This window comes from Henckelia pumila, chromosome 2, assembly GCF_033568475.1.
Source record: "Henckelia pumila isolate YLH828 chromosome 2, ASM3356847v2, whole genome shotgun sequence".
NCBI classification, from domain to species: Eukaryota; Viridiplantae; Streptophyta; class Magnoliopsida; order Lamiales; family Gesneriaceae; genus Henckelia; species Henckelia pumila.
This window is the reverse complement of record NC_133121.1, coordinates 29,982,568-29,997,232: the sequence shown is the minus strand read 5'-3', so window position 1 is coordinate 29,997,232 and position 14,665 is coordinate 29,982,568. Positions and strand designations below refer to the sequence as shown.

The window sequence follows — 14,665 nt, the reverse complement described above, 5'->3', positions numbered from 1 at the left end:
ACTAAACTTCGGAGCAAAATAAAAGATGTTTTAATTTTTTTTTGATGCATTGATTATACGTATAGAAAAATTACTAAAAATCTTTGTATTGATGTTATCATCGAGAACTTCGAAAATTTTAATGAAAGTTGAATTTTTTTAACTTATAAATATTTTGTTCGAAAACACAATTGATGCTTAATTAGTTGAATATAACTAATACTGTAATTTATCTTTTCTCTTTTAATCTTGTGTCTTGCTGGTAGGCGGCCCCACCATAACTAAAATCCTGGATCCGCCCCTGGCCAGGATTGAATTTTCCGCATTTATGAGGTATACCAAATAAATATCAAATTACAATAGAGCTACAAATCGTATTTGCTCCTCCGTGGGAAAACTTATACATTGCATTTTTAAATACAAAAATTCAAGTGGGATTACATAATTGCTTATCATCAACACCAACTTTACAGTTCCACATAAATAGCCAAAAGAGATGGAAAAAGAAAAGGGCAAAAGAATATTGGAAAATATTATAACTAAATTAAAATATGAAGTAAAAAAATTAATTAAAGGCATTTATTCTCACCCTTCCTTCAATTATAATCCATACTGAGGTGACGCAAGTCCTCCAGCTTAATAGAGGCCCAACATTCTTAGCTCGGTCACGTGGCTAGGATCGAGTCCAGGTACGTCTTTATTGGATTCTCGGTCTTCTACCACATATTCCTGGGGAAAAGAATATGAAATGTTCATTTTGCTTATGTGAAGAAGAAAGAAAAGAAATGTCGACATTCAAACACACAAGTTAAGAGTTTTCTTTAAGGTACTCTGAAAATGCTAAACCCTCGCAAGATAAGATGATGGCACTAAACAAGCTCTTTGGTTAAGAATTGAGCCTTGGAAGACTGAACCTTTACCATATCAATTATCCCGAATAAACAAGACACGCGCACCTAAGCTAAGACGCAAATGCAGGGTTTCTGAGTTTTTTAATTTTATCTGATCTGATTTATTTCTTCTCTGCTGTTTGTCACAAGTATTACTGAAAGGATCCATCAAACCATAACTCAACTCGGAGATCCACTAAACCTTTGTCAATTCCTGTTTGGCAAGCACATGGTAGTGGCGCTCATTGATCTTCTGTCCACAAATTATTGCGATGAAGAAGCCATAAAGCAATCCCACGAGCACAATCGCCAGAACTGCAAGGTTTTAAGATGGAAAGATGAGAAAAACTTAAAATAGAAGACAAAAGATCATCTTACCAACACATAACCTGTAAACCATATGGATGTACAAGAATTTAGTACAGTAAAAAGGTCCAACTTGAGTCAAGCTCGTATATTTCATAAACATGAATATGAATTTTAAAAAAAATGAACTCTAGCTTGATCTCATATAAAGGTAAAGTTTGGAATTGCTTCTAGGAAGCACTTTTGAGCTTTTCTTCACAAAATTCTCAAAAGCTCTTCTTAGAAGCAATCTCAAACCCTACGCGCTTGAGTTTGTGAGCAGGCTGACAAGCTCAAGTTACGAGGCAAAGTCAGCTCAAAGTTTGTTTCATCAAAGCACGATTGTGAGTTCAGGCTCATAGTCATGAGTGCAACATAATATGTTTAATTGTAACATTTTTAAAAATATCATATGCATGTGTATATTTGTGGTATTAATTAAGGAAGAGAACCTAATACTTAATTACCTTTTGGTAAAGCTTTTTTTAAGTTCCAAAATCACCCTTTCACACATTTGATTATACACAAATATATAAATAAATAATGACCCATGAGCTAGCTAATAAGGTTTTAAACAATTAAATTCGAGCTCAAGCCCAAGTCAAGTGGGCATGACAAGGTTGTAAGCTAGCTCAACTAAACTGATATCCCAATATAAGCAATAATTTCATCCTACCTTTACAGGCACTACCCCAATGATGTATTTAAAGGTGGGGATTTATCGATATTTGTGGGGTCCACTGAAAAAATAGTAGAACTCATATGTATTGATAAATCTCAACCCTTAAATGTGCATTGAGGCAGTGCCTGTACAGGTAACATCTCACTTACCCAATATCAATGTTGTAAATGGCGGGAGGCGGTGGCGGGGCGGTCAGTGACCGCCTACCGCCTAGGCGGTGCCCAGGCAGTGCCTAGGGGGTTGAATTCTTTTTTTAACAATTTTTATAGGTAATTATAATTATATATAATCATGCAATGTAATTACAAATAGTCTTACTTTTTTGTGTAATATATGTAATTAAATAATGTTTATGATAAAGAAGTTTCATTCAATATTATACAATCTAGACAAAGTACAAATAAATATATAAATGCAAACTAACAAGATAATTAAGATGGTGGCTGTTGGCGACAGCAGTGGAGGGCGGATGGAGTCGGTTTGAGACAGGTAGTGGTTGATGATGGAGGACATTTGAAACCAAAAGTAAATACAAAAGAGAGTGAGAGGTGTTTTTATTATATCTAAGGTTTTTAAAATTAATTGACTTTGACTGTTTTTAAAATTATTTGATTTTGATAGTTGACTGAGATTTTAAAATAATTGACCGCCTCGGCCGCCTCAACCGCCTTCCCGCCCGCCTCCGCCGCCTCGACTGCCTACTTGACCGCCTCGACCGCCGGATGGCCTCGGACCGCCTACAGAAACCGCCTTAGTCTAAGGCGGGGCGGTCGAGGGCCGCCTACCGCCTAGGCGGTGCCTAGGCGGCCATTTAGAACACTGCCGAATATCAGATATAAATTGCATGTCACAGATGATATAGTCTATGGCAAAGAGAAAATTCAAGTGGGTGATGTACTCATAACTCACAAGTCTACCAAAAATCATTTGATCAAGAAATCAACTGTTAGAGCTCCAAAAAAGCGCACCGATAATTTATAAGCTAGACATATCATCTTCACTGGAAATCAAGTCTGGTCCATATGCCTATTCACATTCGCAAAATTTATGATATCAAATAGCCACCTCCCTTCCATGGTGAATGAAAAGAAAACAACAAAAGTAACTATCCTATGCATAACTTCAAAATGTTTCTCGATTTCTCTCTCGTCCTATTTCTTCTCAATCTCTAATTACATTCTCGTAACTTCTTCGTTTTCATGTTACATATTCAGTTCTCTCTCCATCATCAAGTTTTCACAAATGGAGTCAAAAGGGACTTAGAAGAGCCTACAACATCAAATAATTCAAAGAGTAAGGTTGCTCTAATTTCAACATCCGTCCAAGTCAAAATATGAAGATCTAGACATTTCTCCTAATGCTACACATCAACCGAAATGAACGGATGACAATCTCAGGTAATAAATCATTCAAAAGTTGAAATAGCATGTGTTGTAAGACATAGAACATTCACCTGCCATAATATAAAATCCATATGGGTGTTCTTCATAACCAAACATCTCCCGGAGTTCTTCTCCATAAAATTTGTATACCAGTACACCTAAGAATGCAACAATCTACAGAAAGTGTTTATACAAACGTCACTAACGAACCAAAGTAACAAAACTATGGTCAGGCCCATAATAAGGGCTAGCTGAAAGGTACGAAAACAATTGTTTTTCGTGCTCTCTCAAGTTCTTGCATATGTGTGGTTTCTGTGAATGCTAATGTTCAAGGTCTATTTAATTTGTAATGGGTTGATTTCAGCTTTCAAACTTACAAGAAGAGTCTTTTGTAAACCTTAATATAATATGATTCTTGATTAAATTGCTCTTCTACGACACCATCGTTCATAGAGACACAAATGAGTAAATTTTACAATTGTTCAGTTATGATCAAACCATCACACACACACACACACGCACACACGCACACACACGCGCGCGCATGTATTGAGAAGCAGCTGTGCTGAAGGGCAATCCTTACCAGCTGAACAATAACAAAAATGACCAAGTGATCCCTTGCAACAAGAAACTGAAACTTTAACCTCAACCACCACCGATCGGGAGGGACGTTAGCACGCAATATAAACTTTGCCCTGCATTCTGTACAGTGAGCAAAAGCAAAGCCCTCCTGCAGTGTTGAGAGGAAACATATTCAATAAATTGCAACAACAAATTAATAATGGTAGTATTTAAATTAAATGCTAAGAATATTAATCTCAATAAGATTTTGATTGTGATTGGGATTGGACTTATACCTATTTACATCTTTAAAGTAGATTCATATCTATCCAAATCCAAGAGATAAAAACCATTTTTGCCACATTTCTACAGTAAAGGAAAAAAATAAAACCCTCAACCCTTACACCCCCTACGCTATAGCAAGGAAGGAAATCCACCGTCCTTTCAACCATCCACACCTGTCACCATAATCTCAAGTCTCTTCTAATCACACAAACTAATGTTAGCTTATATCTCGATTATAGTGTCACTGTTATTGATTATTATTCAATAGATCTTTAGGATTTAAGAATTCTTTTATACAGGGTGTTCGAAATTGATGTGACTTGGATATATAAGATGCTTTTACAATAGGAGTTAGTCTGTTAATCAAATATTTATAATCTGAATTCAGTTTGCCAGTTTTATATAACAGGTTTATTGTCAAATAGTTTTAGAATTTGCAACTTTGAGATTTTGTTGTAAATATGGGTTGACTCGATTTAAGAATTAACTATGATTTTTAATTAAAACTGAAAATTCTCACTTTATTAATAAGCTTGGGATATTATAACAATGGGTCTAGTTATGTCTTAAACACTTTAAAAAGAATAGTTTTTCAGGATTATTTTCTAGCTCAAATAACTTTGTTATAAATTTTGAAACTTTTGTTTATGTTTCAATCAAACTTCAGGTGCGCAAACTCCTTATTCCGGCTTTATTCAGTAAAAGCTCTATGAAAATACATACATTTGGATTCATATGTGATTGTTATATGCTTTATTGATATACGCATTATTGATATATGTTGCTCTAGTATGTTCTGATATATTCATTCAATGATAATCAAGCACTTTATGAGTTAAAATTATGTAATGTGTTCTACTACGCTTTGTTTTGTTCTTCTCTTATGTGTGTGTCTATTATGATATGTTATGTTTGTGATGTTAGTAACATCTTGCTTCCTATGGGTGAACGTGCTATGTGCAAGGCACACACACCGCACATGTAAGCCACCTCGCATGTAGACCTATAAGAACTAAGGGGTGGCTCACATGACAAAAAAACAGAGCAGAGTAAAACAGACATCACATTACATAATTCCATCACACAACATTGAGCATAAGGAAACAAAGGCTGGCTTACATGCACTTTGCACGCAGCACGTTGAACACCCCAAGTCAAAAAGTGGCTCACATGACAGATAGAACAGAACAAACATAACATAACATATCACAGCATGATACATCAAAACAAAATAAAACAGAACATAGCATAGCATAGCAAAAGACAAATTTTCAGCAAACACTGATCAATAAAGCATATATCACGTTTGCATCTACATTCATTATCATGGAGCTTTTGCAAAATAATGCCGGAACAAGGAGTGTACGCACTTGAAATCATTAGCTTATTTGATCATACAACACAACTTGGACAAAACTCTCGGAATTCCAAAATTTATACCAAAGTTAATTGAGTTAGACTATAATCCTAACAAATAAAATGTATCTATGATTTTTATTTTTCAAAGTACTAAAGATATAAATAGACCCATTTAATATCCAAACCTTACAAATAAAGTGAATATATTTCAATTTTAATTTAAAATCATATTTAATTCTTGAATTGAGTCGAATACATATTCGCAACAAAATCTCAAATATCTAAATTGTAAAACTATCAAACAATTAAATCTAACCTTGAAAATTATCTTATAATAGCAAACTGAACTATAAATCGTCTTTTACATCCAAGTCACATCTATCAATAATATTCTTAAATCCTAAAATTCTATTGAATAATAATCAATAACACCATAATCAATAATCAAAATATAAACAAAACATAATTTGGGTGACTAGAGAAACGTGTATTTAAGGCGCCAGTAAGTGGATGATACAAAGGCCAATGGATTTCCTTGCCTGCTTTATTTTATTTATGGAACTAAGGTTTTCTTCTCTGTAATTTTTGTAATAGAGCGGAGGTATAAAGGTTGGGATTTTCTTTTCTCTGCCATAGAAACGTGGCGAAAAGGGATTTTATCTCATGGATTTGGATAGACAAGAATCTACTTTCAAGATAAAATCAGAGAAGGTGGGTTTCCCATCCAACCATTCGAGAAAATTGATTATTGTTCTCACATTGTTCGGACTAGCTATGGGGTTTTAGGTATCAAAATTTGAATTTTCTAGATAAAGAAAAGCAATAAGAAAACTTAACATGTTTTTGCCCTTCTATCGATTGATAGAACATAAAAACGGAAACCTTTTTGTTATTGTTCTGATCAATCGAAACAAGCAATTGTAATTTTTAATTCCAAGTCCAAGTCCAAGTCCAAGCCAACACACAATCAAAATCATTGATTGGGGAGTTGGAGTTATATGACCCGCTGTTTTGAAAGCAAAATTTACTTGGTCCAATTTCAGGGATAACCCTATTTGCTAGAGGTTGGACAGATTTTTGTTTTTAGGAGGCTGGGCGGATCTTTTTCCAGATCACATTGGCTGGATCTTTTTCCAGATCACAGACAAATGGTGCTGCCCAGACTACATTAGACCATTTTCCGGTAACTATCGACACGTCGAAGGTAAAGTGGGGCCCAACTCCATTCAGATTTGAGAATGTGTAGCTAGATCACAAGGACTTTAAACAAAATCTCTCATCATGGTGGAACAATTTTGAGATCCGGGGTTGGGAAGGACATAAATTCATGATGAAGCTGAAACTTGTCAAAAGTGATCTGAAAAAAATGGAACGGAGAGGTCTTTGGGAATTTGGGATAGGGATGCGCGGAGTTGAAAAACAAGATTTCACTTTTGATGAGAAAGAAAGCGAGGGCCAGGGATCTACGGAATTGGTATTGGAGAGGAAGGTAATTAGAGGGGAGTTAGTAGAGTTGATGTGCAAAAGAAGTCAGATGTTTCATCGAAAGGAGAAAGTTAAATGGCTGATGGATGAGACAATAATACAAAATTCTTTCATTCGCCTTTGAATCAGCGGAGGAATAGGTCAGTAAATGAAAGAAGTGGAAAAGGAGGATGGGACAGTGACATCCGATGGGGAAGAGATAGAGACTATCATAGTGGAATATTTCAAGAAATTGTACACCAAATCGGAGGATGGGGGTGGGGTACAGAAGGGGTGGATTGGAGTGCTATTGATGAAGAGGCAGGTTTAGAATTGGAGAGACCCTCTTCAGAGGATGAGATTAAAGCGGCAATTTTCGACAGTGATGGATCAAAGGCTCTGGGTCCGGGCGGATTTTCAATGGCTTTCTATCAGAAGTGTTGGGATATTGTTAAAGGGGATTTGATGAGGGTTTTCGAAGAATTTTATGAGGGGTGAATTATCAATGGCATCACCAGTGAAACTATAGTGACCTTACCCAAATCCCCTACTATCTTTCAGTCTTAAGCATGCAATTTGCTTAATAGAAACATAATCATTAAAACAGAGTAATCTTGCGGAAACTTAAAAACCTAGTACAACAGAAACCAGCGGAATACAACTGGTACTAAAAACTCGATGTATTCATATAACAATATTTACATGAAACTTACTGTAGGCAAATAAAACTTCCAGCATCTCCTAGTTCAGCGACTAAACCTGCCTCTAACAACTCGCTCCGTCCCACTTGAGACTTGCCCCGTGGACGGGGTGTCCAAGATAACACCAAGGACGTGAGCGAGTAACGCCCAGTACGTAAATATGAGTATACAAAACTAATATGATGCATGCAGCATGATATGACTGGATGACTAGTCAACTGCCAAGTCCTGCTCAAACCAGGCGCCAATGTGTGTAGCCTCATCTGGGAATCCGACCGCGAGGTAGCTCACACACTCGTCATACCACCGTAGCATAAGTCTCCGCCATTGCGGTAGCTCCCGGAGTCAGACAGTATAAACAGGTGTAGGGCTGAGCGACCCTACGAGAACGGCTATCTCGAAGGAGATACGACTCAACGTTCATGTGCACATGCAGTATGTATAAAAGCAGTAAAACATCTATCGTGGCACATAAATGCAACATATACGCATGCATATTCAGCTGGCAATCTCAGTCAGTACTTAATACTTACGTACCTCTATGTGCTAGGTTGAGTACAATCAGGGTCTAAGTCTCAAGCCTAAAGTGAAGTGATTATCATATCACTAATCATGTTCTAAAAATCTTAACTAAGCTAAGAAATATTCATATTTATTCATAAGATTTTCGGACCATACATGCGTCCGTCGTTAGCCCGCTGATGTCGATATCCCTAGTTTCTAATCACAACTCCGATGTTATTCCAGAAGCACCTCACTCATCGTCGGGCCCTAAGTTGTATAGCTAACTCACTAAATAGACTGAATAATCAAGAGGGGAAAGCTGTGAATTGTGACTTAAAAATGCAGCCTCGGACCCCTATATATAGGCCAAGTTCGGAAGCTCCGAACCCGAGTTCGGACGTTCCGAACTCTGCATGCGTGACACGTTTTCAATCACCGGAGTTCAGACGTTCCGATCACACTTCGGAGGTTCCGAATTCTGCATGCAGTTGATGAGTCACCGATGCATGTACAACTCACTGTTTTTTGTTGAGGAAGATGAACATTTGCGTTTTTTGGTGGAATTCTGAAATCATTTTGTCAAATGTCAGGACTGAAGATTAATTTAGGGAAGAACGCCTTGATGGGGCTTAATTGTGAAGAAGAAGAAGAGGTGGTTGATTGGTGGCAGAAATCGGTCATGGGAGAGATTCTTGGCCTATTAAATACTTGGGGATTCCGTTGGGAGGTAATTCACTGAAGTTATTGTTTTGGGAACCGGTTTTGTTTAAGATGTCAAAGAAATTAGCAAGTTGGAAGAAGACATTTTTGTCCAGAAGGGGTAGATTGACATTAATTTCAGCAGTGTTGAATGCTTTGCCGATGTACCGAAAGGTGTAGCGGATGTTATGGAAAAGATTATGAGATTTCCTTTGGGAAGGAGCTGACGGGGAATCACACGGTCATTGGGTGACTTGGGATAAGGTCTCTACACCGAAGGAAAAAAGGCGGTTTGGGTATTGGGAATATTGGCTTAAGGAATAGGGCTTTTCTAGGAAAGTGGTGGTGGAGATTCTCAAATGAGAGAGAGGCATTGTGGAGAAAAGTTATTGTTAGTAAGTACGGGATGCAAGATAATGGATGAGATGCGGGGCTGGCTAGCATCGTCACGTTTAGAAGCCCTTGGAAGTGTATCTCCAGAGTTTAATCGGTTTTCATCCGATCGGTGAGAGCAGTGCTCAAAGGGGGTAACATTTTCAGATTTTGGGAAGACATGTGGTGGGGGTATTCCGCTTTTAAAGATCTTTATCCTTCTCTCTTCCAGTTATCTTCGATTCATGATTCTCCGATTTCTCGTTTTGCTCAGTCGGAAAGTCAATCCCTAGATTCGGCTGTCTCTTGGAATTTTCATTTTAAGCGGGTTTTGACGGATGTGAAAGTGGATAAGTTGAGTCTTTTGTTAGAATCCTTAGAGAGGGTTAGGTTGGATGCACGGGCGTCGGATTTTAGGAAGTAGGTGGGGGATTCTTTGGGTTTTTTCTCGGTTAAATCATTCTATGAGTCTTCTTTCCCTGACAGGGACTTCCCTTCGTTCCCATTGTTTCGTGTCATTTGGAAATTGCCTATCCCATCGAAGGTTCAAGTGTTTCGTGGATTGCAGTGCAAGGAAAGCTTCCAACCTGTGAGACTTTGCAAAAGCATTGGCCCTCTTGTTCTCTAAGTCCAAGTTGGTGTGTGCTTTGTTGGCGGGAGGTGGCGACACAGGACCAAATATTCATTCACTGTTCTTTCACCAGTGGCCTTTAGTATAGGGCTCTGGCAGAGTTGGGCTTCTTGTTGGTAACTTTGAGGTCAATGAATGATTTATTTGGGTGATCTAGGGCGCGAACTTGGTAGGATGGGGAGATTACTTTGGACGGTGGTGATGCATTGTATTTGCTGGCACGTTTGGCTGGTGAGGAACAAGAGAATTTTTAAAGATAAAGCAGAATCGGGAGTTATCTGTTGGGAAAAGATGAAACTGAAGGCCTCTACGTGGATTAGGAATCATAAAGAGTTAGCTATGTTCTCGATTCTAGATTTAGTAAGAGATTGGAGTGTTATATTTTGTTGATATATTTAGTGGGTACTAAGGGTTCAGTCTGCGGATATCTTATCCGTTTTTTGTAATTAACACATGATCCTTTATATATATATATATATAATTGAATGTATTTGGGGTGTTACAGATAACATACACTTTTATAAGAAAAGCAGCATAATATGTAAAGGAAAAGTGGACATTGTATAAAAATGCACCAATTTATTAGTACGGAATCATTTATGTTTGGATAGTCAGCAAATAACATCTTATATTGAACGCCATCATGAAATAATAGAACATTTCTATTAGACCATTTACTGTGAAAAATACTCGGCTCTTACCAATAATGGTCCTCAAATAAATCATTTTCACAACAGTTCCAACGAATTATTAAAGAATGCTACACTTACTAGTAAAAAATCCATGAGCAGCAACAAAAAGTAAGTCTATAGATTAAACCATGACTGGAATATCCAACCAGTAAAAAATACATCAAATTTCACCGTATTTCATAACATTTCCGATGAATTATTAAGAATGTTGCACTTACTAGTGAAAAATCCATGAGCAGCAACACAGAGTAGGTCTATAGATTAAACCATGGCTGGTATATCCAAGCAGTAAAAAATACATCAAACTTCAATGTGTACTGATAAAGCATGTATTGGATATTGCAGTTTACCAAATCAATAATTAATATCAATGGTGGAATCACAATTCAGAGCACTGCACTTACATGGAAGAAACTAAGCACATAGCCTATCGATTCTACTATGGTCTAATGGTTATGATGCACCTATACAAAGTAGGTGGATTTAGAGAAGAAACTAAGCACATAGCCTATCGATTCTACCATGGTCTAATAGCTATGATGCACCTATTCAAAGTAGGTGGATTTTGAGACGGATGCAGTAAAAATTGAGCATACATCAACATAAATTAAAGAATTTTGATCACCATCTCATCCAAATGATAGTTCTAATATCATGTGGAACGGTTTTCTCAATAGTTTTGAATATTTCCACCATAGGACATAATAAACAGACAGTCCACCACTCAGTAGTCCAAAAACTGGCAAGCTACCCTGTTATAATAGTGCATGAAGAAAAACTGTAATATAAGAAAATTATGAAGAATCACCTTTGTTGACCTCCAATTATCAAGACATGATCTGTGGACATACTTTTGGGTGCCTTTACAATGACATGGTGCAATTAATTCTTCTCCTGTGCATAAATACGAAATGATTATGATCAAGCAGAATAGCTGAGAATTATTAGTTAGTCAAAACTACAAGAAAATAACTGTAATGGAGGCGCAGCATTCTTTCCGTGCCTGACTTGTGGGAAACCATAATCTATCTCAGATGATAGGAACTCAACTCAAGGAAAAACAAATAATCGAAAAGACCTTCGATATCAAGGCATATGCGACATTGCGGTTGATCCGGACGCACTAGAGAAATAACCTCATCAACATTAAGACCAGATATATCATCAGCAGCTACAGAAGAATCCACAGCCACGCTTATAGCAATGGAGGATGCCGATTCCTCCAATCTTTGCACGCAGCTGGGCTGGAGTAAAATGGGCTCTGTTTCTGAGCTATCCTCCCTCCGAATCTCATGGGGGACTAATTGCATTGCCGACGAATTCTAATGCAGACTAAATCAAAAGGATCACGAAAGAAATAGCTACGTCACAGATCATGTCAACAAAGAGCCTCCTGAACAAATTATAGAGCAACAAATCAGCCAAGAGTTTCATGATAGGCATCACAGACAGCTGGGAGATTAAAAAAAATGTAAATTTCCAGCTCAATTTCTAACCACTGATCATGAGACCCAAAGTTGACGGATAATATTCACAGCACGCAGAGTCGTAAATTCTGCACAATCCATCATGCTATCAAACAACAACAAAAATCAAGTAATGGTGCGAAAATAAAGATGGTAAGCATCCCAAATTGCCGAAGAACAACCGAAATGCAAAAGAAAAAAAGAAAGAAAGAAAGAAGATTGCGGGGGTTAGGGTTTTGAAGTGGAACGGTAGATGCGTTTACTAGGTCTTTGAATCAAAAAAAGAAAGAACGACGATTAGTAGGACCATAACTTCTCGTTAGGGCGCGTGCCAATTAGTAAAAAAAATTGATTGTTAGCTTTTAATTTAACAAAATTATTTTTGTTTGTTTTTTAAACCTAGATTATGTGTTAGCTTATGTTTAACTTATTTGAAATTCAAAAGCTAGTAATGTGGTGATTATGATTCTCTAAAATTGATTCTAATAAGAAGGTTATTGTTAAAATCATTCTAATCACTTATTTATCAAACACTACCAAACTTTGATTTTTAGATTTTCACATTTGTTTCCAAACACTACCAACTTTTGATTTTTCTTAACTTTTTTATAATCTATAAATTAATCACTTCTACAAAAGCACAATCTATTGCAAACACTCCCTTAATCATTGGGTTGGAAGTGAATAATCAACGTTAATAATAAGATATATATATATACATATATATTGTGGGATATCACCTGTTTTGGTCCCTATCATTTGTCATTTTTCCACAATAGTCTCTGTTTCTTCAAGCTCTCAAATTGGTCCATAATGTTTTGTAATGTTTCCCAAATTCGTCTCTCCCATCATCTCGATGTTAAAAATTAACAGATAAAAAGCTCATCTCCAAGTAAATATGTAGTAACCCGTCTCTGAATTAAGTTAATCAAGTGTTTAATTATGTTTAATTGGCTAAAATATGATTAAGAAATACTCAAATGGGTTTAAGGAGTTGAAGAATGAATCCAGAACGACCAAGAATTTTTCAGTAGAGCTTTGAGCTTCTGGAGGATCGAAACTTCTGAAGTGATCGGAGCCATAGTTTTTAGTTTAGAAGCTCTGGGGAGTTCGGAAGCTCCGAACGACCCAAATGCCAATTGTTCGGAATATTATGTAAGCAGTGACGTCAATGAGATCGAAAGCTCTGAAGTGGGATCGGAAGCTCCGATCTACTGTCGGCAGGCAGCCTCTAGAAGCAAGACATTGTTTGGCAGATAGATATCGGAAGTGTAAGGTTTGGACAGTCTGAAATCACAGAAATACCAGAAATAATTTTTGAATTTAAGAGTTTGTGTTATCTTTAAGTGTTGTCAACACTTCAAGAAAATACTATGCCGCGGAATAAATAAATAACAGTAAATAACGCGAAGATATTTATGCACAAGTATTAAATACTTGTGAGATGCCTCATGGCGAAATAATCACTAGAAAAACAAATCAGTTTACAAAACCAACTAGTGATTGTTTTACGAAAAACTACTTTTTTCAACAGATTGAGAAAATAAATGACTTCCTAAAAACTAGTAAGAACTAGAATAATAAACCAATATGAAGTTCTAAACCGAAAAACGAAAACCAAGGATCCACTTTCAGAACAACACTTCACTCGTGTGTTCTTCAGTGTTTCCAATACTACTCGGCAACACAACATAGCAGTATTTTCTTCAAAAATTCTTCAATGATTGATCTTCAATACTCCAGAATTTTTTCAGTAATTCTCTGTGAATTTTGCTCTCTACGTTTCACACTCTCAATCGTTGTCCACCCTTCTGATCGGTCCATGCACTCCCTTTTATAGATCTTCAATATATTTCCATAAATAAGATCCTGCACATCATGGAAACACAGCATAATCAAAAATCAAATATTTTCATGAAATAATAATAAATATCACCAAATTTAAAACTTGTCTAAAAAAAGCAATTAAATAGGATCGAAATTTATCTAATGCAAACACTACTGAAAGTAATTCTTTCTCAGTTGTTGAATAATTGATTTGGGCACTATTTAAGGTTCTACTAGCATAGTAGATCACATAAGGTTTACCTTATTTTTTTTGTCCTAACACGGCTCCTACAGCATAATCACTTGCATCACACATTAATTCAAATGGTAAAGACCAATCAGGAGGTTGTAAAATAGGTGATGTAGTTAAAAGATTAATAATCTTTTTAAAAGCAGTTTCACATTCTTGAGTCCATTCAAATTGTAGTGACCCTGCTTGGTATCACCTACTAGCTGGCAACTAATAGCATGCATTAAATTTAATACAACAAAATAACTTAACAGAGTAAAATGTGCGGAAACATAACCATAAATTACATATCAGCTTAGTATAAAAGTGTCAAGCTTATTCATCAGTAGTGATACAACCATATCGAAATACTTAAAAGTAAACATTATACAGCTATATCGAATCCTGCTGTATAATTAACTCCTCAAGGTCTGCTCCCTAATCCTGCCTTGAACCACCAGCTCCGTCCATCCTGTGACCTGCCCCATGGAATAGGGTGTCCAAGATAACAACTAGGACGTGAGCGCTAACGCATGCATATAACATGATGACTGGTAAAAGGTCATCTGAAAAGTCATGCTCAGTACAGGCGCCACA

General features: G+C 36.7%; 1 protein-coding gene across 1 annotated transcript; it reads right to left on the bottom strand.

Annotated features, from left to right (window-relative positions):
- Positions 1-341: 341 nt before the first annotated feature.
- Positions 342-12,285, bottom strand: LOC140882305 (uncharacterized). Its single transcript, XM_073288240.1, has 7 exons — positions 12,043-12,285; positions 11,625-11,939; positions 11,355-11,440; positions 3,862-4,008; positions 3,350-3,452; positions 1,072-1,184; positions 342-708 (listed from the first exon to the last, which is right to left on the bottom strand). The coding sequence occupies exons 2-7, from the start codon at positions 11,854-11,856 to the stop codon at positions 616-618; spliced, it is 774 nt and encodes a 257-aa protein (XP_073144341.1). The 5' UTR covers positions 11,857-11,939; positions 12,043-12,285; the 3' UTR covers positions 342-615.
- Positions 12,286-14,665: the final 2,380 nt, after the last annotated feature.

Excerpts from the sequence above, each read along its gene's own strand:
- LOC140882305 (XM_073288240.1), bottom strand. The coding sequence starts at position 11,856 with ATGCAATTAGTCCCCCATGAGATTCGGAGGGAGGATAGCTCAGAAACA. Across the intron at positions 11,441-11,624 it reads CATATGCCTTGATATCGAAG|GAGAAGAATTAATTGCACCA; the intron begins GTCTTTTCGATT and ends ATTTATGCACAG. Across the intron at positions 3,453-3,861 it reads TTTTTGTTATTGTTCAGCTG|ATTGTTGCATTCTTAGGTGT; the intron begins GTAAGGATTGCC and ends CACTTTCTGTAG.